The sequence below is a fragment of the Squalius cephalus genome, assembly GCF_949319135.1.
Source record: "Squalius cephalus genome assembly, chromosome: 2".
Taxonomy (NCBI): domain Eukaryota; kingdom Metazoa; phylum Chordata; class Actinopteri; order Cypriniformes; family Leuciscidae; genus Squalius; species Squalius cephalus.
The window spans coordinates 17,199,011-17,222,609 of NC_137123.1; the positions used below are offsets into that span (position 1 = coordinate 17,199,011).

The 23,599-nt window shown below is 37.2% G+C and overlaps 3 protein-coding genes across 4 annotated transcripts in view; 1 reads left to right on the plus strand and 2 right to left on the minus strand.

The window, feature by feature from the left end:
• The first annotated feature begins 76 nt into the window (after window positions 1–76).
• Window positions 77–4,994, plus strand: elmod2 (ELMO/CED-12 domain containing 2). 2 transcript variants are annotated; one of them, XM_079864243.1, is made up of 9 exons: window positions 77–127; window positions 738–885; window positions 1,700–1,728; window positions 1,867–1,964; window positions 2,612–2,741; window positions 2,829–2,962; window positions 3,059–3,127; window positions 3,228–3,361; window positions 3,995–4,994. In XM_079864243.1, exons 2-9 carry the CDS (start codon window positions 741–743, stop codon window positions 4,150–4,152), a joined length of 897 nt encoding a protein of 298 aa, XP_079720369.1. In that variant the 5' UTR covers window positions 77–127; window positions 738–740; the 3' UTR covers window positions 4,153–4,994. The 2 variants fall into 2 exon arrangements, with proteins under 2 accessions (XP_079720369.1, XP_079720370.1); XM_079864244.1 differs by lacking the exon at window positions 77–127 and adding an exon at window positions 512–644.
• A 1,038-nt stretch (window positions 4,995–6,032) lies between these two features.
• Window positions 6,033–12,495, minus strand: ucp1 (uncoupling protein 1). Its single transcript, XM_079862269.1, has 7 exons — window positions 12,384–12,495; window positions 11,724–11,857; window positions 10,668–10,875; window positions 10,373–10,570; window positions 9,083–9,184; window positions 7,163–7,343; window positions 6,033–6,715 (listed from the first exon to the last, which is right to left on the minus strand). The coding sequence occupies exons 2-7, from the start codon at window positions 11,847–11,849 to the stop codon at window positions 6,601–6,603; spliced, it is 930 nt and encodes a 309-aa protein (XP_079718395.1). The 5' UTR covers window positions 11,850–11,857; window positions 12,384–12,495; the 3' UTR covers window positions 6,033–6,600.
• A 7,347-nt stretch (window positions 12,496–19,842) lies between these two features.
• Window positions 19,843–23,599, minus strand: part of tbc1d9 (TBC1 domain family, member 9 (with GRAM domain)) — a 35,796-nt gene continuing 32,039 nt past the window's right edge. Inside the window, exon 21 of the mRNA XM_079847359.1 lies at window positions 19,843–22,936. Within this exon, the coding sequence (XP_079703485.1) occupies window positions 22,235–22,936 (702 nt within the window). The 3' untranslated portion in view covers window positions 19,843–22,234. The remainder of the gene's footprint in view (window positions 22,937–23,599) is intronic.

Here is a 23,599-nt window from a genome sequence, read left to right on the forward strand (position 1 = left end):
GATACATTAAAGATTAAATTAAATGTATTGAGAATAAAAACAGACTTGTCGCAGGCTCACTTGCGCCCTCTGGGTTATTCTGCGCATGCGCAAGAATCCGAATCATTTCCGGGCGAAGTGACTGCTAGTAAGTGTGATCCATACAGTTACTGCACTTTATAACATCTTTTAATTCATAGTACTAAATGCTAGAAAAAGCAGCGACTCAACGTGAAGCAGTAAACGAAGGCATTGTCGTGAACTGCGTCATTAGTTGAATTCACGCGGCTTATTTGTGTTTTTGATGGTCAATTTATGTCTCGTGCATGAACAACCTGTTGTGTTGTCCGGCTGATATTCTTAAAGCATCATTTTTAGATTATGTAACGTTATAAGCTATATTAGTCATGTAGTTGAAAAGTTTGTGTGAGTTCTGAGGGCTGATTTGGTGGTGGACAGTGTAAACAGTCATGTACAGATCTTATTGGTTAATAGATTACTAATAAGGCTTGTTCCTAGCAGAATGCTTGTTGTTCTGACTGAGTACAAGGATCAGCAGCTCATTTGCATTGAATGAAGTGTACATTATTCATGTGTAGACATAGAGACAGTAAGAGCTGTGTGCACTTCATTCTAAGAACATGCATGAAAAGTGTCCATAATGTGTACGTTACATTCCTGTCTCGTGTCCAATAATGCATATGTGGGAGAAAGTGCAGTAGTTGGACTGAAACTAACTGATGATGTTTGTGTTTCAGAGGATGTTGGGGTATATCTGGCAGTGTTTCTATTCCTCCTGTCTGCGCTTCTGGCTGAAATGGTTCCTCCGGATTCTCACTGGAAGATGCGAGTTACAGCGCATTTGTGCCCGATGCAGAGCTGGAGCTCTGAGGACATCACGGATAGGTGACGAGGACTTATTTATTTATGTCTTAAAATTAATGTGTGGGAGAATAGTTAAAGGGATGGTTCACCCGAAACGGAAAATTCTGCCATTAATTACTCATCCTCATGTCGCTCCAAACCTCTAAGACTGTGAAACTTTCATTCATCTTCCAAACACAAATGAAGATCTTTTTGATGAAACCTGACAGCTTTCTGTCCCTCCAAACTACCACTTTAACGCTTCAGAAAGTTCATAACGAGATCGTAATGTAATCGTCAAATGTAATCCATATGAATTTAGCAGTTTATATGAAAGATTTATGATGAACAGATTTAATTTAGGCTTTTATTCACGTATAAACATTCATCAGCGCACACGTCATGGTCGCTTGGCGTGCGAGAACCAATGAGGTACCAATATGTGAATAAAAGCCTAAATTAAATCTGTTCATTGGATAAATCTTTCACTCTTAAGGAAATTTGGACTAAACTGCTAAATTCATATGGATTTGTTTTACGATCGCTGTTTGAAGCGTCAAAGTGGTAGTTGCGTAGCCTGTCAATGGAGGGACAGAAATCTCTCAGATTTAATTAAAAAGATCTAAATTTGTTTTCTGAAGATGAACGAAAGTCTTACAGGTCTGGAACGACATGAGGGTGAGTAATTAATGACATAGTTTTCATTTCACTATCCCTTTCAAGGTATTGTTTAACCAAAAATGTGAGTTGTGTTCATGCAGTGACCTGTTTGTAGTGATTATAATTGGATGAAATTTGTTCTTTTAATTGCCATGCATCACTTTTGCAAACCTGTCGTTTTTGCCTTTCTTTGTAGAGTATTCTCTGAAGTCCTCCAAAAGCAAGGTATGTGTAAAGACAAGATGGCCGCTTCAGCACTTTATCTGAGTATTAGCTAAACATTGATGTGGACCACAATCTTTAGCCAAGATTGATCTGATGAACTCACTTTATAGTGCACTCTAAACGTTTGTGTTTGATCAGGTATTGCGAGCAGCTTTGTCTTTGAAGGAGAATGATTTGGAGGACCATCTGGCTCAAATAATCCGGGAAAAGAGAATCAAGGAGCAGAAAGATCCTACGTGAGGCTCTATTAAGATTGTGTTAACTTCATTCAGTTGGGAAAATAAACTTATTTTGTTCACAATATGCGATTATCTGTTGTTGTTGGTTTTTTTTATCACACCAAATTTATATATTTGCTCTGAAATGGCATAAACTGTAATTTTTCTGATTATAGGAGCCATCATTTTGACCAAATATCCTCTGTTGCCAAGTTTGTTGCTAAATGTTAATGTAAGATTTTGTTTTTAACAGTATATTTATTGTTAAGAAACTTTTTTTCCTTTTTACAAAATACAAATCACACATTACCAAAAAAAAAATCATCCTTTAATTTGAAATAACAATATTTCAAGGGAGAAAAAAAAAACTGCTCAGAAACTCCAAGATCAACAACATATTTTGCAATGTATTCATGTCAATCTAGTTAAAAATAATCAGTTTTCCCTAATTAAACAAAAGAAATATAAAAATAAGTTAAAATAAATAGCATTTTTAATAAAAAAAAACATTTTTAATACATTTTTCACCTGTATTTAGTCCACTTGTGATCCGGTCGACCGAAACGCATCTTAATACCAGCTGTAAACAGAATCTACTCAAGATATGTTGTGGATATTATCAAGGTCTAACAGCAGTTTTACATGCAAAAAAAAATCTCTTACAGGTTTAAGGGGAATCTTCGTCAATGCTTGTTGCAAATCAACGGATATAACAATCTGTTTGAGGCGGTTGAGGAACTAAGAAAAGAGGTGTTCGACTCTGAAAACGAGGAACATGAGAACATGCTTCTGAAGGTGATTGATTTACAGTCTGATATCATACCTGACTATGATTTGAGCTTCAGTTCTGACTGCTCTGTGTGTTTGCTTGCTCTCCTCCAGTTGTGGGACCTGTTGATGCCGTCGGAGAAGTTGGAATCGAGGATCACAAAGCAGTGGGGAAACATCGGTTTTCAGGGCGACGACCCGAAGACTGACTTCAGAGGGATGGGGATGCTGGGACTCACAAACCTTCTGTATGTGGAAGCTTTCTGATCATGATGAGTTACAGGAAAGGGATGTTTTCATTCCGTTGCTTCCTTGATCATTCATGTTTTTCTTTGTTTCCTCAGTTTTTTCAGTGAGAAATACACCGACGCAGCCCGGCAGGTCCTGTCACACGCTAATCACCCCACACTAGGGTAAGTCCTCTACGGCATACGCCACACTCAGTGTTGCTCAGCATCATCACTCACAAAGTTAGTGAAACTGATAGTTATTGTAATTTCTTTGTCACTGCAGGTACTCGTATGCCATAGTGGGCATCAATCTGACTGAGATGGCGTACAGCTTGATGAAGAGTGACGCTCTGAAGCTTCATTTCTATAACACAGTCTCTGGAAAACCACAAATGCAGGACTTCCATCAGTTCTATTGTGAGTAAACTCACACACACATACACACACATTATAGAAAGATAGATTTATATTTATACTGTAATTTATATTTATATAAAAAAGTTTTAAAAAAAGTTCAAACATGATAGAAGAGTGAACCTGACAAAATTTGTCAAAATCATGGTCTTATAATATTTCATTCCAAAATAAAAAATGAGGAATTATATTTTTTTGCATTACAACATAAAAAAATAATAATTAAAAAATTAAAATACTGTTAAAAAAAATTAAAAAAATTAATTCAGCAGAAATGCAAAGGAACCACTGATCTATATAATGTCATTCTATATAGATCAGTGAAAGGAACTAATAAAACAAATACTTCACAATTTATACTTTAACATTAACAATTTTTTAATTAGTAATAAAAAATATTTTTTTGCAAAAGTGCGTAAGTCATACTACATTTATGCTTATTTGAAAAAGTTTTTATAAAGTATTACATTTTTTGCCTTATATTACAGTAAATGTTGTATTCAAGGATTACGTTTCTTTTATGTAAAACTAAAATAAAAAAAGTATTTATTTATGTTTTTGTTTTTCTTTATTGGACATGTTTATCGCTTTAGAAAATCCTCTCCGTTATGGTCGCGTGTTTGTCTCTGTTGGTAGGTTACCTGGCGTACGAGTTCGATAAGTTCTGGTTGGAAGAGGAGCCGGAGAGCATCATGGAGTTCAATCGCTACAGAGAGAAGTTTCACGACAAGGTCAAAGGGCAACTTCAGGTGCCGGAGGTCACGCTCATCATGACCGTGGGCCCAGAAAAGTGACTTCAGCATTCCAGCATCATTTCAAAGACAATGGGAAACCGCTACAGTTGATTTTGTTTTCTTTTTCCATTGATAGTTTTTAGTTGGGAAATGTACAACGTGCATGAAACGTTATTTGAATATAAATCATTAAACTACAACTGTATAAAGTGTACATCAAGGGTACATAGCTGGTTGTTTAGCTACATTTACCCGGTCAGGGAAAAGACTTACACTGTTAAGTATTACTAATAATACTTTAGAAGTGATATTTTAAAGTTCCCCATCACACTTGAACGTTTTGGTCGTGCACACATGACTCCTGCTTCTTAATGTTTACCCATCTCAGGAAGTTGACGTTTCTGTTCATAAGATGTTAGGAAGTTGTTTTCGTTCTGTATGCAGATGATTCAACCTCTTTGCATGTTAAAATGCGTTTAAGTTGTATTAAACCCTCACCCGTCGTTATCCTCTGCACAATTCTTCGATGTGGCCTATAAACAAGTATTTAATGTCTAATCTGTTCTGTGAATATTATTAATAATATTATTATTCAGACCTCAACTCAATTCCAAAGTACAGCATTTTTATGCACAAATGTCAATGTAACACTGTGTTGTTTTATTTATAAACGGTGTTTGGTTTTGAAGATGTAACTTTTTATTCCTGATGACCCAATTAATTTTATAGTGTTGGATTCATACCTAATGTTGAAGAATAAAATTAGTGATTGAACATGATTACGCAATGTTTGCTTCTTTTCATTAGAGCTTTGGCAATAAGAATTAGTTCAAATATTAGTTTTGAAAATGTCTTTTTTTAACATAGGTAATGAATAAAGTTCATGATTTTTGCACATCTTCCATCCTATAACTGGTCACCATTTCATGTAATCATTTGTATTCACCTTTTTGCCTTTACTAGATGATCGTACCTTATCCTGTGATGTATGCATTTTTTTAAAACATTCCTTGTAGTCGCTAAACAAATATGGTCATAAAATCTGCATGGCTAACAAGCAAAATGCGATTACATTGTTGTGTAACAAAAATGAGTTTAACCAATGAACATCATGATATCATAAATATTAATATAGATTTCAGAAACTCTTGTTATTAGCGACACCGGCGGCCGTTAAGTGAAACTGCAGCCTGCAACTATTGCTCGTGCACATGTAATGTACAAGAAGAGACTGAACGCGATTCAAGGACAGTTCTTTTTCGTAAGTGAATAGACTTTTTGAAATTCGATTTTATATTGAAATACTATTTTATATTTAAAATTCTATTAAAATACATTTGAAGCGATATACATTTAACGAACATCCTGACGCCGTCCACGCTGCTGAGAGTGACGGTTAAAAGATGAACGTGCGGCGCGCGCTTTCCTCTCAATAACAAAATAAACAGAAAGAAAATGGCATCAGTGAGAATCTGATCATAGCGATGTGGATACGTTTGCACCAGCTCTGCAATTCTCTGCAAATCATGTCGACAGACGAGGTAAGTAAAATTACACGATGATGATGATAGTTTGATTATAAAGACTATAGATATACTATATAGTTCTGGCAATGTGAGACCGTTTGAATAAAGGTGAAGCCTTTTGGTTTTCCCGGGAAAAACGTCCCGAGTCCTCAAAAAACAGTCTTCAGGCTTTCATTGGTAAATCTGGAGAAGGTCTCGTTTTTGAAGTTTCGTTACAAGCTGTTCACACATTGGCAGTAAAAAGCAATTAATACATTACAATTCTAATTGTAAATATCGACAGTTATTTGCATGAGCATGAATGCAGGCCTAAAAAAATTTACGAAGGGAAACTCATATTTGTTTAAATATCAATCTTATTTCACATAGTATCACAACTTAATATTCCACAGTCCCCATAAAGACATCCAGAAGTTGTATAAAGGTGTTTTATTGATGCAGACATGCGTATCTTTGTGTCTTTATAGGATTCCAGTGATGAGGCAATCTCACTTTTTAGGTCATTTCAGGTTTACGTGTTGGAAAAGTTTTAGGGTTAGTCTATTTAACCCTAAAACTTTAAATTTTCCATTTAAGTAAATGGTTGCTTTAAACAAAGCACTAATTGCTTAAAAAACGAGGAAAGATAAATATTACATAAACATTATGTACATTAACATATCAAGGGGGGTGAGGGGTGAACATCCTCTCATTTCAATCTGTGTGATGGATGATCAGTCGTTGTTCAATGGCTTCATAATTATTTATACATGAAAAATGCCCTGAAGGAGAAAGGATGGCGATCATGATCTTGAACCTGATGTTTCTATCAAATGCTCATTGATGCATCCCGTATTGTTGCCTGTTCAGCTTCCAAAGCGGAAGTCTGAAAGTGGAAGTTTCTGCGCCTGCGCTCTGGTTTTCATCGTCCCGTCAGTGGTGTTTAAAACAGCCGCTCATGTGAGTCCGTGTGTTTGAAAGGATGTTAGTTCAAGTTTAGCATCTACGTGGTGGCTTCGAATCTGGCCCTGGACATCATCATAGCCCTCTTCAGCTGCTCGAACGACACGAACATCACCACGTTCCAGGAGCCCAACCTCAGGAAAGATGGAACGAAACTGAAGGAGAAGGAGAGAAAAAAAGTTTCGCCTGTTAACGAAAACTATAACGATAAAGACATAGCCTAGTTTCAAAAATCGTTCTAATAAAAACATAGTTGTGAAACACCACAACTTTAACGCCGCAGAGAAACAATATCGTTGGAATCACTTTTAAAATGATTTTTGTTTCCAGTTGATGAACAATAAAAACATTGACAGCCAATCAGAATCCATCCTGAAGAGCTTGTGCATTTAAAGTGACAGACAACAAAACCGCAGTGCAGCATTAGATCAGGTTTTATTATTATTCACCATGATTTAACCAGGATGCAAATGTGAAATTTACAAGTAGTCTCCAATAAAATTTCGTAATGTAACACTGATCCCAGTCGTATACTAGGCCCTATAAGTCGTAAACAGCATGCAAGACAGATAGCATCAGTGTTAAAGTATGTGCTCGCTCACCCTTTGTAAAAGGCGGTTGGTCCCTCTTTGGTCATCATCGTCCAGGCGCAGTTGATGGAGCTTCTGTACTGACCGGGAGGAGAGTTCATGTAGCGAGTCTTCACCACGTCCACTGGAGACGCGATCACGGTCGTGATGAAACCAGCGCCGAACGCAGACACAAAATGACACGGAAGATTGTCTGCGATGAAAAACAGGAATAAATATTACTGATATGCGTGTTTGAAGGCTCTGGTTAATTTTGTTCAATGTGTCCAGTGCAAGTTATATATAGTTAACTAAAACATAAAAAAAATGCATTACTTGAAATAACAAGTTAACTGAAATAAAGTTACATATTAAAAAAATATATTTCATTGCAACATTTCTCATTTTCATTTAGTTTAACCCTCTGGTGCTCATTTTTGACCGAAAGATTTAACGAAAAATGTAGAATTTTTTACTTCATCAGAATGGTACGAAACTTAGTAAAGGTTTTGGCGCTTACTATGTGAACACACACAAACAAACAAAAAATCATGGACATCTTTTGAAAAGGTTAAATGGTCCTGAAAAAAAAAGTCACACTTGTATTGTTCACGGTCAAAAATGACCCTATCGGAAATTAAACGAATCGAAAACAAACAAATTGTATCTAGTGCAAACGTTTGGTACTGCACCCAAACAAAATCGTACTAATAATTTTTTGAGATATCAACCTCAAATTTGGAGCACAACTTGTTTAGATTTATGGCTTTGATTTTCTCAGAGTTCTCGAGTAAAACATATATTCTGGAAATTCTATATTTTGGAAAATATATACTTTGTCATATATAATTTAAAAATATTATTTTTTATTTAATAATATTAGTTTTCATAATAATAAACAAACTTCTACAACTTCTTTTGTTTGTTTCAGCAATAATCTGCCATGTGTCGTCTTTAAAAAGAGACCAAACTTAAGTCTGTGCTCCAAAGCTTTCAAGATTTATCACAGTTTAAGTTGGAAAATTCATTTTCAGGTAATACATGGATCATAACTATTCCATATATATAATTTAGTACCATAAAATCCACAAAAAATACAAATTATTAAACAAAAAACATTATCGAACTAAAATATAATACGATCATTTCATTAAAATAATAAAAAAATCAGTTATTTAAAATAAAAATATAAGAAATATACGGACATATTTAAAAAAAAAAAAAAGACATAAAACAACAAAATTCATAAAGAATTAACTTAAATTAAAATGGAAAATATTCAAATATATTTTTTATATATTTACAGTTTTTACTTTAATTTTAAGTTTTAGTAATTTTGTAATGAGAGATGTAATATTTTTATTTAGGTTTAATTGATTTTTATTTCGGATTTGGTTTTAGTAATTTTACTACTTAAATAAAAAAAAAGGAACTATTTCAGTTAGTTGGCAAGGTAGCATTTCTAATTTTAGTTTAAGTTAACACTATAATGACTGGTGCGTTCACAGGCCTTCACTACAGATGTGCTGATGTCATGTCATGGTTTGCTGGTCACCAGTACTATCTTATCTGGTGGAAGTGGTTTGTACTGGTTGATTCCAACACGATCCACACTGGTTATTGGAGGTTGGACAGTAAAGGGAGGGTGTGTGAGCTTTTGACCAATCACAGACGCTCCAGCTGTGTCACCTTATGGACTCTTGGCCTGATTTCGAGGCTCCGTCACACACTGGCACACGCTTTGGGTTTTGGGGAACGTGCTGAAATCATATTTTATGGATTGAATGATCCCTTCTTAATAAAAATGCTAAATAAAAACAAGATGTTATGCTATATGAACAGGACGTTGTGAGCGACGTCAAAGAGCTTGTCCTGTTTATTTAAATATCCAACTGGCTTTTTTAAGGTTCCTGATTTCCAGGCGTACTGTGAGTTTTCAGTCGTGGGTCTTACCTGACAGGAGTTTATGTTTGAGAATGGCTTCTTTGATGAGATCGTAAGACACCAGCTCTGTGCAGTTGACCAGGGCGTTCCTCGTGATGTTCGGCAGAGTTCCTGTATTCACACAAATCACATATACATAAGATATTCATTGGGATCATCAGTGCTGTTGTTTCTTAAGCAAAGCCAGAGCCGGCATGAGAAAAACACATGCATATTAGGATTAAGAAAATGATTTTGGCCAAAATATATGCTGCGCATTATCAGGTATTAAAGTGACAGCAACCTATAAATACCTGCTACCTTAATGTTAATCAAACAACAAATCACAGCTTTAACAAACATTTATCTATCTTTAATTTATACAGCATATTGTTATTTTAGATTTAGATTTATATTATTATTAGCCTACATGTCTGTACCTGAATACACTATTTAGACCTTACTTTGTAACTTTGTTATATTAGTGTATTTGATCTTTTTTTTTTACTGATGGTTTACTTGCCTTTAATAATGTTTGAACTTTATTAGTTAGGCTAGTCATTTTTGCTGTGGTATCGAAGAACTTAAAAGTGTGTTTTAAGTAGGGGTGTAACGATACCCTCATTTCACGATTCGATACATATCACGATACTGAACTCACGATACGATATTATTGCGATACTCCAAGACACATGGTAAAAGGTTAACAAAAAATGCACTGTTGATTAAAATGCTTAATTTGCTATTACATTGTGGGTGTAAATGAATATCTTGGACTTGGTGCTGGAAACCCAATGCACAGGACAATAGAGACACCAGAGTAAAAATATTCATGATTCTGAAGCTGACGAATATTGCACTCTGTCACTGACTTGAAATATTTACAATAATGTAGGCCACTTTTACTGGTAACATCAGATATCTGGCATTATCAGGACACAGACATATTCCCCCATTGCATTATTATACATTATATTAAAACATTATATATAGTAGTTTAATGTAGTACTGACACTAAAACTGTGAAAACTTGAAAAAAAATTCTCATACAGAAATGTTTTACTTATGGGTGAATTATACACATTGACAGATTGTCACAATCGCTGCATTTTTGAATTGCGATACATTGTGACACGATATATTGTTACACCCCTAGTTTTAAGTAATAAATGAAAAGTAGCGTTACTTTTTTTTTTTTGCTGATCCGCTCCGTGAATCAAAAACTGTAATATGATCCAAACCGTGAGTTTTGTGATCCATTGAACCACTATCAGCCAGAGTCTGAGTTACTAAAACTGTAGGGCTTGGCAAAATACACACCTTTCCACAGGCCTTTGAGGCCCTCGAGCTGGAAGATCTGCCTGTAGGCCTGCATGGTCCCGTTGTAGCGGCGGCCCACACCCTGCAGGTTCATCTGGGCCTGGAAACGCACCTTCACCACATCTGTGGGCTGAGCCACGGACACGGCCATCGCTCCTGTGGTGCAGCCCGCCAAGATCCTCACGCCCACGTTAGGGTCTGCAAAGCCAAAACCAAACTTCATCCCAATGCCCTCACTCTCGTCTAGCAGATCTTACTCTGTGCAGTGGTGTGTGTTATAGAGAGCTGAACTCACTGTCTTTGCCCCGCGTGTAGAAGCTCTTGACGCTGTCGTAGAGGCCGATTCGTATGGATGCGAAGGCCATCTGCCTCTGAAGACCTGCGATTAAGCCGTTGTAGAGCGAGCGCGGGCCCTCGGTTCTCACCATGGTGCTGATGGTCCCGAACACACCTCGGTAACGGATGCCCTTAGCAGCGCCCGTCACCGCCTTCTCTCCCTGGATCTGGGACAATACAGGGACACGGTGATGGAGTGGATCAGAGGAATACTTGAGTTGTAAGTATATGTAATAATGAAAGTAATTAAAACTGATGTATCATAATGCAACTTTAAAAACAAAAATGTGTTTTTGTTTAATATATATAGGACTGGTTTCACAGACAGGGTTTAGATTAAGCCAGGATTAGGTCTTAGTTCAATTAAGACATGCAAGTAGCTTTTATAAACATGCCTTAAAGACATTACTGATGCGCATCTTGAGATAAAACAATGACACTGACATATTTTAAGATACATCAGTTGCTTTCAGCTCAAACATGCATTTTAGTCTGGGACTAGATTAAACCTTGTCTGTGAAACCGGGGGAATATGTTTAACATATAATATTTAAAAAAAAAAAAATTATTTCAGAAATCCTTTTAAAAAAGAATGTATACAATTTTAAATTTGAATACCTAACAAAATTCCAAAACTACCCAGATTATTTATATAATATTCATACAAATATTATTAGTGCAAAAACATAATAATAAAATATATATTTCAATATAATTTAAATAAATCATATTCAGGAACAGATTATAATAATTTTAAATATATTTTTTATATTAATAATATATTCTTCAGAAATCTAAAAAAGAAGGTATTTATTTACAATTTTAACTATTAATACGAATATTATTAATACAAATTAGGAAAATTAATATAAAAATTAAACAAAGAAATAAATGAATTAAAATTCCTAACTACACAGATTATTTATATATAATATATATAGACGTCTTATTGGTGCAAACACAGTAATGCATCAGCTCAGAGTCCAGAGGCTGTGCTGGGACGTCCCGTCTGTACCTGCAGGCGCACTTTAGCCGTGTCCAGGGGGAAGGTGACCAGATCAGCGATGCAGGCGGCCGTTCCTGCACTGAGGACCTTCACCGCCAGAGGAGGAGGAACATCGGACGGCTTCAGACCCACCATACTGACCACTGTCAACACACACACACACTCATTCTTCATTATGACCATCCTGCACATTTCACATTAATATAGTAAATCACACCTTTGAGGTGTGAAAACTGAGGTGCATCCTGGGATGCTTTTACATGATACACACTTGTTGCACACAGTACAGCATACTCTATTTTTCATCCATTAAACATATTTCTTTAAGAAATTCATATTTAGGCACACATTATAATTGTCTGCAACACTAATTTCAAGCATTTCAGCAGAAGCCTTGTGATCAAAAATTTTGTAAAATCATGAGAAATATAAACTCAAGCGGTGTAAATATTTACAACACATGCAAATGATCTCCAAGTAAAGATCAATGTATTTCAGCTAGCGTGTGTACTCTCATAACACAATATGAATAATATTACAAGTAATACATTACACTATTTTAAAGAATATAATTATATATCAGAAATTTAAATGATATTTTATAAAATATTTGATTATAAACTCATGTTCTGATTTATAGACCACACACACAGCTGTAAGATGACTGACCTGCGAGTGAATTCCTCTGTCTGATGGAGTGACAGGGCTGTGAGGATGAAAACCAGCGCTTTGGAGGGAAGAGGACAGGTTTGCTCCTTCTTTATATATCATTCTCCAAGACGGGCTTTTCCCTCCTCCGCTCGGGGAGGTGTTCCTCTGGGAACGATTACTGGCCAACACAAAGTCCACCCTCCAGCACAGAGTCCAAAACATCCCACATCCAGATAAACAAGCCTTTCAGATAACTTGGTGGACACAAAGCTGGCCAAAACTTGCAATCATTGCATCAATGAATGACTACAATTACAACGTGTTGGTGTGTAAAAACATTCCCTTCAGCTTTAAGCAGGATAGTGTGATTATATCTGTTCATTGCAACGCTGATTGGAGATGTTTGTCATATAGCTAAAAATGAGAGTGCAGATCCATTGAAGGAGATCAACAACGCTCTCGGCCAATAGTAGAGCCGGGACCGTCCTGCGGGGTCTCAAAGATGATTGGCTTCATGGCAGGGTGGGAAACCAAACAACAAACTTTTAGGAATGTCTATAAATTTCTGTTTAACAGATGGAGGAAACCAGTCAGTCACTGCACCAGTCTAATCAAACACAATAGTACAGCCTGTACGTTCCTCAACAAATATGTTCTGCCCATCAAAACTAAACAAAGTGCTCCAATTATAGACTTTTACATCATTAAAAGTCAAAAGACCTCTCTGGTTCTTTGAGTAAATATGGTTAAATTGATATTGAATATTTCAATATCTAAATTAAATTGAACCATCAATATCATCAAAGGACCGATAAAATGTAATTTCTCTGCCACTGCTTTACCAAATTTTTTTTTAAATGATACATTTATATTTAAATTAAACGTATAGTAAGTATTAATAATTATAATTCAAAATTATTAAAATTGAACTGTGATTTGTCTGTCACTGCATTACCAAATAAACTATAAATGCAAAATTTTTATAAAAAATTAACCATATAAATATTATTAATAAATAATACATAAAATAATAATTATACAATAATTATTAATAATAATCCTACATACAACCATTAAAATGAACAAAATTAAATGGTTAAAATCTAATTAAAATGTGATTTCTCCTCCACTGCATTACCAAAAAACTATAAATGCTAAATGTATATTTAAATTAAATATAAAGATATTATGAATAATTAAGACAATAATAATAATAATAATTAACAACAATATTATTATTATTATTAATAACTGATTTCTCCAACTGCATTCCAAAAAAACTTGTTTTTAAAATAACCATATAAATATTAAAAATATTAATCTCACACAGATCAACTTTTTTAAAAAAAGTAGCAAACTGAATCAAAGCTATTTAAGAGAGAAATATCTTTCAGTTAATGTCAGATTATATAATAATAAATAATAAAAAAAACAGATAAGTATTGACTTTATGGCACAAAGACAATTAGTGGCAGCATTAAACTTTGACCTACCCAAAATAAATAAATAAATATATATATCAGACAAAAATGGTGAATAATGATTAACATCATTAAACCAAACATTTTACTACATAAAAGCAGGAGTAAAATCACGTTTGTCATGATTATTCCATTGACAATGAGTCATACTCATGAACCAGCAAATCAATGCACTGAAATGAACCGATTTCCTAAAACGAACAGTCAGAACCAATTCACTGAAAGAGGGAGGGGGATATTCTAGCTGTGCATGTTTGCTTGAATGCAATGAAAAACATATGAGCTACTCAAAAATCAACATATATATGCTCAACTCTTTGCCAATCTAATCTGAGCTTCACTGTACGGTGTGAATCCCACTCGAGAGCGGCCCAGCAGTGGTGTAATGTTTATCTGAGTCTAATGTTTATGTGAAGGTGCGACTGAAGTTCATGAGGACTGATAACAGGCTTTCACCTTATGCAAGAGCCCAGACAAAAGCCACCAGATGCAGCTGGATCATTATCTTCAGCATCTGCTGACTCTCTCATGAACCACAGCTTATCACAGGTACATCAAGACTGAGACTTACTTTACGTCCAGTTCTGATGGCTTTTAATATGGTCCACACTGTCATAATAACAATAATAAATATAGCTGCTAACAGCCATTATCGGGGCCAAGCACAAATAACACGATAAGCCATGCCAATATGGCTGGGAGTGTCAGACCAACTGCAACTATGAGCAATTAAAAACATTTTAAGATGATTTTAGTCAAAATGGCTGAAAAATCATAAATACAGTCACTAGTGATATGATTTAATGGATAAACACTTTCGACCGATAGGTGGCGCTGTGACCAAATTGATGTGGTGTGATGATAGCGGTTTCCAGCACCCTGTTTTTATGCGCATTTTTGAAGTATTGCATCAGAAACGAGAGATTGAAACACCAAATTTCACACAAAAAAAATCACTTAATTCGCAAAAAAGCTTTTACACTCGCTTGAGGAGTTAATGTGAATAATGGGAGATGGTAACACATTTGCCGAATAAATTCTGAAGTAGCGCACATTAAACCCACGTGACTGATAGGCTGTGGGAACAGAACCGGATCATTTGGCTCAGCAATAATAGTAAAAAGCATTTTACGATAAAATTCAAAATGGCCGACATGAGAAAATTTGGGTATCGTTCGACTCGGCATGCTAGACCAAATCTAAAGAGACCATTTGTGATTTTTGGGCAAAACGTTCAGAAGTTATAAGCAAAAAGAGCCATTTTCATATCTCCAGACCACTAGGTGGCACTGTGCCAAAACTGTGCAGGTATCCTCAGGTTGTCATAACACACACCAAGTTTGGTCAGAATTCGCTAAAGCGTTGCAGAGATATATCCTCACTTTCATTTTGGCATGCTCTTCATCGAATTCATTCACACGTTATTCGAGAACGGTTTGACGAATCAACTAGAAATCCACAACTTTTTGTCAGCATGGTCTAAAGATGATCTGGTTACATTTTCGTGTATATTGTAGCAGTGGCCTATGAGTTCGAAAAAGTCCTTTTTCAGAAAATCGAAACCCAAGGAATCAGAGGAAAAAGGAATTTTGATTCTAGCCCTTACCGTTCAAACTTTATTAGCACAAACATAAGTGAAATTTGGTCAGCTGGTGGCGCTAGAGAGATTGAGTTAGAAAGTCCAGTTCAGACTGTCCTCTGTGTGCCAAATTTCATAACTTTCCCGAAAGCAGTTCTATGGGCTGCCATAGACCTCCAGAGCGGAAAAAGAAACGGGAGAATAATAATAATAATACGAATGCCAACAGACACAATAGGTGCCCGTATACTAACATACTGTACGCTTACAATTACTGTATATACGAACAGTGGTTTGCATGCTTGCAATGCGTTGGCCAGGTTTTCATGTCTGCATTATAGACAATACAGCAAACTCTGTATGACATTACATGCATGTCCCAAAGGATAAAACAACACGACACGACAACGATGTACTAAAAAACTTTTTCCTTCTCGTTTTTGGCGTACTGTCGACAACGTTGTCAAAACGATCCCCGTTCACACGGATGCACGAAAACAATTAAAAACTCTTTATTATTCATGCCAGGCCAGTAGATGGCGATGCCACTTTGTAAAGAAACACTACGCACCTATGGACTGAACACGTAATACTCATGCGCATGAAGTCACCGTTTTTGCATTTTTGTAGTTTACACTGAGACGAAAATGCTATCGTTTTCAAAAGTTTGCGTTTTCAGGCCGTTGTCGTGTAAATTAACGACCAAGACACATAAAATGCTTTACGTTTTTAGTTGAAAATGGTGTTGTGTAAATGGACCCTCAATTTATATTTAAATTAAAAGTATAAATACTAATGCTAAAAATAATAATACAAAATAAAAGTAATAATAATTATTAATCATTAAGTATTATTATTGTTATGAATAATAGTTATTATATTTGATTACTGTACTAATGATAATAATAATTATAGTTAGCATCATAATCATAATAATTCTGGCCTTTTGCTGAGTTTGCAAAAATGATTAATTAACCTATTAATTAGATAAAATCAATGAATTAATGAATAAATGAATGAATTAATTAACAAATAAATAATGAATAAATTAACAAATACATAAATTAATGAATATATAAATACATAAACAAACAAGAAAGAAAGAAAGAATGTTAAAAATAAAATAGCACATATAATATTGACCTCGAAGGCTGAAGGATGAAGGAATAACTATGTTTTAAATGCAGTTTAACTTCACTCATCATATCAGTTAATAAAATATCTTAAAACTTAAAATAATTTTAAACAACTTTTTGTGTTTTAAACACACATCAGTGCATTAATGATGCTGACACTTAAATTGCATCAGAGAGCTGCTACACAGATTGTCGAGTGTGCAGATTAAAGTAGACTTTGATTTTTTTGGTTAATTCATAAACGACAAAATGTACAGGGATGAATGACTGTTTGTATTGCTTTACAATCTATGGCACAATACTTGGATCGAGAGTACAAAAGATTGAGGTTAAAGATCAAACAATCCTTGATAGGTGAGCGGATAACCGGAGCAGATAAACAGCTGATTCTCAAGAGGTTCATGATGGGAAACTGCTTTAGCGTGTAGTAAAGAGCTTTCTTTACAGGGGGTTTTGATTCAGAGAAAAGAAGAGGAGCTCATTAAAGCTTAGAGAAGGGTTTCTGCCAGGTAATGACGCAAGGCTTGTTGACGGAGACAGCATGGTGTCTTTATTTGAGTGCCAAGTATCTCCTGTGCTGGGACGATCAGGGGACACTAGCGTCTGATTGGACGGCTCCGCTCACACCCTCTGAACGTCAGCGGTGGCCCGACAGAGAGAGCAGGGAGTGCATCGGCATTTCATTCAGGACACACCGCTTCGTTACAGCCCTGAACTCTCACAGACAGCAGAGAGTTGAAACACTCAGTCTAATGTGTGCAGATGAAAGCGTCTCTCTACTGGCCTCTAGTGGACAGGACTCTCAGCAGCGTCACACTCACACTCAGCATGACCAAGCAGAAAAACACAACCCTTCTGCTGGAGTCTGTGAGGTACACAAAATGTCCCCTGAGAAACTTTGCGTTCCCTGTCCACCGAGACACAAAATGTCCCCCCAGAAACTTTGCGTTCCCTGTCCACCGAGACACAAAATGTCCCCTGAGAAACTTTGGGTTCCCTGTCCCCCGAGACATAAAATGTCCCCCCCCCAGAAACTTCGGGTTCCCTGTCCATCGAGACATAAAATGTCCCCCCAAAAACTTTCCGTTACCTGTCCCCCGAGACATAAAATGTCCCCCCAGAAACTTTGGGTTCCCTGTCCCCCGAGACATAAAATGTCCCCCAAAAAACTTTGCGCTCCCTGTCCCCCGAGACATAAAATGTCCCCCTAGAAACTTTGGGTTCCCTGTCCCCCGAGACATAAAATGTCCCCCCAGAAACTTTGGGTTCCCTGTCCCCCGAGACATAAAATGTCCCCCTAGAAACTTTGGGTTCCCTGTCCCCCGAGACATAAAATGTCCCCCCAGAAACTTTGGGTTCCCTGTCCCCCGAGACATAAAATGTCCCCCCAGAAACTTTGGGTTCCCTGTCCCCCGAGACATAAAATGTCCCCCCAGAAACTTTGGGCTCCCTGTCCCCCGAGACATAAAATGTCCCCCCCAGAAACTTCGGGTTCCCTGTCCATCGAGACATAAAATGTCCCCCCAGAAACTTTGGGTTCCCTGTCCCCCGAGACATAAAATGTCCCCCAAAAAACTTTGCGCTCCCTGTCCCCCGAGACATAAAATGTCCCCCCAGAAACTTTGGGTTCCCTGTCCCCCGAGACATAAAATGTCCCCCCAGAAACTTTGGGCTCCCTGTCCCCCGAGACATAAAATGTCCCCCCAGAAACTTTGGGCTCCCTGTCCCCCGAGACATAAAATGTCCCCCCAGAAACTTTGGGTTCCCTGTCCCCCGAGACATAAAATGTCCCCCCAGAAACTTTGGGCTCCCTGTCCCCCGAGACATAAAATGTCCCCCCAGAAACTTTGGGTTCCCTGTCCCCCGAGACATAAAATGTCCCCCCAGAAACTTTGCGTTCCCTGTCCCCCGAGACATAAAATGTCCCACCAAAAACTTTGGGTTCCCTGTCCCCCGAGACATAAAATGTCCCCCCAGAAACTTTGGGTTCCCTGTCCCCCGAGACATAAAATGTCCCTCCAGAAACTTTGGGTTCCCTGTCCCCCGAGACAAAAAATGTCCCCCCAGAAACTTTGGGTTCCCTGTCCCCCGAGACATAAAATGTCCCTCCAGAAACTTTGCGTTCCCTGTCCACCGAGACATAAAATGTCCCATCAAAAACTTTGGGTTCCCTGTCCACCAAGACATAAAATGTCCCCGCAAAAACTTTGGGTTCCCTGTCCCCCGAGACATAAAATGTCCCCGCAAAAACTTTGGGTTCCCTGTCCCCCCAGACATAAAATGTCCCCCCGAGAAACTTTGGGTTCCCTGTCCCCCGAGACATAAAATGTCCCATCAAAAACTTTGGGTTCCCTGTCCACCAAGACATAAAATGTCCCCGCAAAAACTTTGGGTTCCCTGTCCCCCGAGACATAAAATGTCCCCGCAAAAACTTTGGGTTCCCTGTCCCCCGAGACATAAAATGTCCCCCCGAGAAACTTTGAGTTCCCTGTCCTTGAGACATAAAATGTCCCCCTGAGAAACTTTGGGTTCCCTGTCCCCCGATACATAAAATGTCCCCCCAGAAACTTTGGGTTCCCTGTCCCCCGAGACATAAAATGTCCCCCCAGAAACTTTGGGTTCCCTGTCCCCCGAGACATAAAATGTCCCCCCAGAAACTTTGGGTTCCCTGTCCCCCGATACATAAAATGTCCCCCTGAGAAACTTTGGGTTCCCTGTCCCCCGATACATAAAATGTCCCCCCAGAAACTTTGGGTTCCCTGTCCCCCGAGACATAAAATGTCCCCCCAGAAACTTTGGGTTCCCTGTCCCCCGAGACATAAAATGTCCCATCAAAAACTTTGGGTTCCCTGTCCACCAAGACATAAAATGTCCCCGCAAAAACTTTGGGTTCCCTGTCCCCCGAGACATAAAATGTCCCCGCAAAAACTTTGGGTTCCCTGTCCCCCCAGACATAAAATGTCCCCCCGAGAAACTTTGAGTTCCCTGTCCTTGAGACATAAAATGTCCCCCTGAGAAACTTTGGGTTCCCTGTCCCCCGATACATAAAATGTCCCCCAGAAACTTTGGGTTCCCTGTCCCCCGAGACATAAAATGTCCCCCAGAAACTTTGGGTTCCCTGTCCCCCGAGACATAAAATGTCCCCGCAAAAACTTTGGGTTCCCTGTCCCCCCAGACATAAAATGTCCCCCCGAGAAACTTTGGGTTCCCTGTCCCCCGAGACATAAAACAATTTTTAACTTACAGGATTTCACTATAATTTTTTTTTTTTTTTTGAGGTTTAAGATTTACTGATCGAAAACACGACTTTAAGCAGATCTCAAAAACTTGGGTAAAACTTTTAGTTGACCTGAGATGGAGGAAAAACATTTCCTAAAGGTTCTTTCACTGAGACAATTTACTTCATTCTTAATAGTTTCACACCGCTTTCTGTCCCTCATTCACGGAAATGCCAAGCAGCAAAAGAAGCAGAACTGAAGAGTGTCTGATGACAGGACAGGACGTTTCCTTTCATACGTTTAATTCCGGGAAGTGGTCTGAATCATTTACAGGTCAATTTGAACCATTCACAATAAAAACAGAAACTTAAAAACAGCAGCATGAAATAAAGTGGAAACTCGTCTGTTTAAAAAAACAATAAAATAAGTTAGGAGAAGACATCATGCCTGGTGAGAACACAGCAAATGAAAAACTGTACAGGATACACTATAATAAACGGTGAACGTCAGATATTATAAACAGCTGGACCGCATCGTCTCTCAGCCCATTCATATCGGAGACTTCAGGTTACGAACATCCTCACTTTTTACAAAGAAGAACAACCCAAAGTGCAGGTGCAAAGGAAGTGAGAGAGGAAGAGAGAAACGAGAAATCTGGGAAATTACAGGAGATTTTGTGGCACATCGTTCCAACAATTCCAGTATTTCACGTCCCAGTTTGTCGGGATAAACCTCTATGTATTTCCCCATTATTCCAGTGAACGCTCTCACATTAAAGATGCTTTACTATACCGTAAAAACAAAACCATTCTCTTAATCTGTATTTTTGTCTTATTTTTAAAGTCATAATATCTAGATTGCACAAGGCTATTTCAGAGAATATGATATATATTAAAGTATGCAGTTTAATTGTATTGTTCTCCCAAATAAACTTGTTTTAAAATGGCATTTTTTTTAATAGCATAAATCTAAACATTTCTATTGAGGTTCATCCTTTTCCAAAAAAATAAAATAAATAAATAAAAATGAATAAATTCAATATATTTTCTAAAAAAAGTCATGTGATTGCACGCAGTTTTGTTTCCCCAAGTAAACTGATATTGTTTTGTTTTTTTTAGGATGTTTAGATACATTTATTGGAACACAGCCTAAAAATACGGATTAAGAAAATGTTTTCCTCAGACAAGTGAGCTATTCTAGTCACGATTACTGTGATAAACAGTCTAACTGTATTAGATACTATTAGTAAACATTTCTGTATATAAAGTACATCAAGCACATTGTAGTATCCAACAGTTCCTCTCAGACTATGTACAGGTAAAAAGGTCATTCTGTTGGTCACATGATGAGTCTCTGGAGAAACTCGTTACTGTCAGTCCATAACGAGCTCACGCAGACATGAAGCCTCTGAAGTCTCCATTGGTTTAGAGGAGATGAATCAGGTGGCCAGTTAAAAATGAAAGCTCTCTCATCATTTGCTGACCCTCATGTCGTTCCAAATTTGGACTTTTTAATGTAGAACACAAAAGGAGATATTTAGCCGAATGTCCATGCTGCTCATTTCCATACAATGCAAGTTAATGGGGACTGGAGATTTTGACCTCCTAATGTCAATAAAAGTGGCCGAAACAATTATTATTACAAAACATCTGAGTCGTTCAATAGGTTTGTGCGAGAAACATACTAGATTTTAAGTCGTTATTTGCTATTGTATGGTTTAAAGGGATAGTTCGCCCCAAAAATTAAAATTATGTCATTATTAACTACTCACCCTCATGTTGTTCCAAACCCGTAAGACTTTCGTTCATTTTAATGATTTCTGTCCCTCCATTGACAGCAACGCAACTACCATTTTGACGCTTCAGAAAGTTCATAAAGCGATCGTAAAACTAATCCATATGAATTGAGCAGTTTAGTCTAAATTTTCTGAAGGGACTTGATCGCTTTATATGATGAACAGATTTAATTTAGAACAGATTTAATTTAGTTTTACGATCTCTTTACAAACTTTCTGATGTGTCAAAGTGGTAGTTGCGTAGACTGTCAATGGAGGGACAGAAATCTCTCAGATTTCATCAAAAATATCTTTATTTTTGCTCCGAAGATGAACGAAAGTCTTACGGGTTTGGAACAACATGAGGGTGAGTAAATAATGACATAATAAATAAATAAATAAATAATTCATTTTAGGTGAACTATCCCTTTAAGAAAATTATTAAAAGTGCACAAGCAATTTTTACAGTGCTTTTTGTCCATTTTTAGCTTGACTGAGATGGTCACCGTCTACTTTCATTGTGTGGGGAAAACTAGCATTAACTTTCCACTAAATAACTGTGTTTCACAGAAGAAAAAACATCATGGAACGACATGACAGTGAGTAAACGATGCTGGAATTCTCATTTTTTGGATGAACTACAGTTTGTGAATGGCGGGGTAATAGTTTTTTTGTAGCACGTTAGCCTGATAGCGAGATCTCATAGTCACTGACGGACATGTGTTGCTGTCCCACCTTGCGAATGTTCTTGGCGTTGGTAATTCTTGCGGCGATCTCGACGGGCTTCTCGAAGTACTGTACCAGGGCATGTTCGGTGAGCACAGAGGCCAGGAACTGCTCGAACGAGATGGCCCAGTCCTTATCCACGCTGGCGCTGTGAGGAAGACCACCTCTCCCATGATGCACTGCTCCTCTATGCGTCCCGCCGTTGCGTATGAGAACCGTGTCGTCCGTGATGTCCTCGCACTGAAGCTCGTGGGAGCCGGCGCTCAGGACGGAGTACGAGGACATGGACGTGTCGTCTTTGGTCTCGTCGTCTGAGATGAGCATGGCGGAGGACGTGCCCGTGTCTTTCGGTGACGAATCCTCTGGTTTGATGATATCTAACGGGACCGTGATGCAGGAGTTGATCTCGGGATCGCAAGGTTTGTGTCTCGCTCTCTCTCGCTTGCTCATGCGCACTGGGATGCGGTCGTCCTCTTCGTCTTCGTCCTCGTCCTCCTCCTCGTTGTCCTTGTTGTTGGGACAGTTGAAGAGTTTTCCCACCTCTCCCATCTCCAGGAGCAGACTGGTGACCGTGGCGGTGGCGTGATACAGCTCCTGCTCGCTCGGGTCTTCGCTGAACATGTTGTAGAGAGTCTTGCACAGCTCGATGAACTGACTCTGAAGACAGAAGAGAAAAGAAACATATACATCAGAACAGAGTCATATTTAACCTGGGAATAAACTAACCTGATGTCCTTGTCTCGCAGTAGATTTATTTAAATATGTTTATTAGACATAAGTTGCTGTTAATAACAACTAATTAATTCCTGTGTGTGTCTATATACATATATATATATATATATATATATACGTAAAAATATACACACACAGTATTTTATATTGTATCATGTCATAATATAATATAATATAATATAATATAATATATAAATGCTGAAAAAGTTAAATTTAAGATTTTTTTTTTAAAATAAAAGTTAAGAAATGTCAATTTATTATATATATATATATATATATATATATATAAAATCAGTGTAGTTTTAACGAGAAATTTCAATAACATTTTTTATATATACATGTATATATATAATATTTTTAGCTTTTATATTTTTAGCTTTTTATAACACAATGTTTTATCTTAAGAAATGTAAATATATTATATAAAATTTTTTATTGGCTTAAAGGCAATTTCCGAAATAAATTATATATATATATATATATATATATATATATATATATGCGTAAATATATACACACACAGTATTTTATATTGTATCATGTCGTAATATAATATAATATACAAATGCTGAAAAAGTTAAATTTAAG

What these genes read in the sequence shown, in the direction of transcription:
- ucp1 (XM_079862269.1), bottom strand. Translation starts at nt 11,849, where the DNA reads ATGGTGGGTCTGAAGCCGTCCGATGTTCCTCCTCCTCTGGCGGTGAAG. An exon ending in CTACACGCGGGGCAAAGACA is followed by an intron (nt 10,571 to 10,667) that starts GTGAGTTCAGCT and finishes TTGGCTTTGCAG; the next exon opens with ACCCTAACGTGGGCGTGAGG. An exon ending in CAAACATAAACTCCTGTCAG is followed by an intron (nt 7,344 to 9,082) that starts GTAAGACCCACG and finishes TTTTCATCGCAG; the next exon opens with ACAATCTTCCGTGTCATTTT.
- elmod2 (XM_079864243.1), top strand. Translation starts at nt 741, where the DNA reads ATGTTGGGGTATATCTGGCAGTGTTTCTATTCCTCCTGTCTGCGCTTC. An exon ending in TCTGAGGACATCACGGATAG is followed by an intron (nt 886 to 1,699) that starts GTGACGAGGACT and finishes CTTTCTTTGTAG; the next exon opens with AGTATTCTCTGAAGTCCTCC. An exon ending in AAGGAGCAGAAAGATCCTAC is followed by an intron (nt 1,965 to 2,611) that starts GTGAGGCTCTAT and finishes AATCTCTTACAG; the next exon opens with GTTTAAGGGGAATCTTCGTC.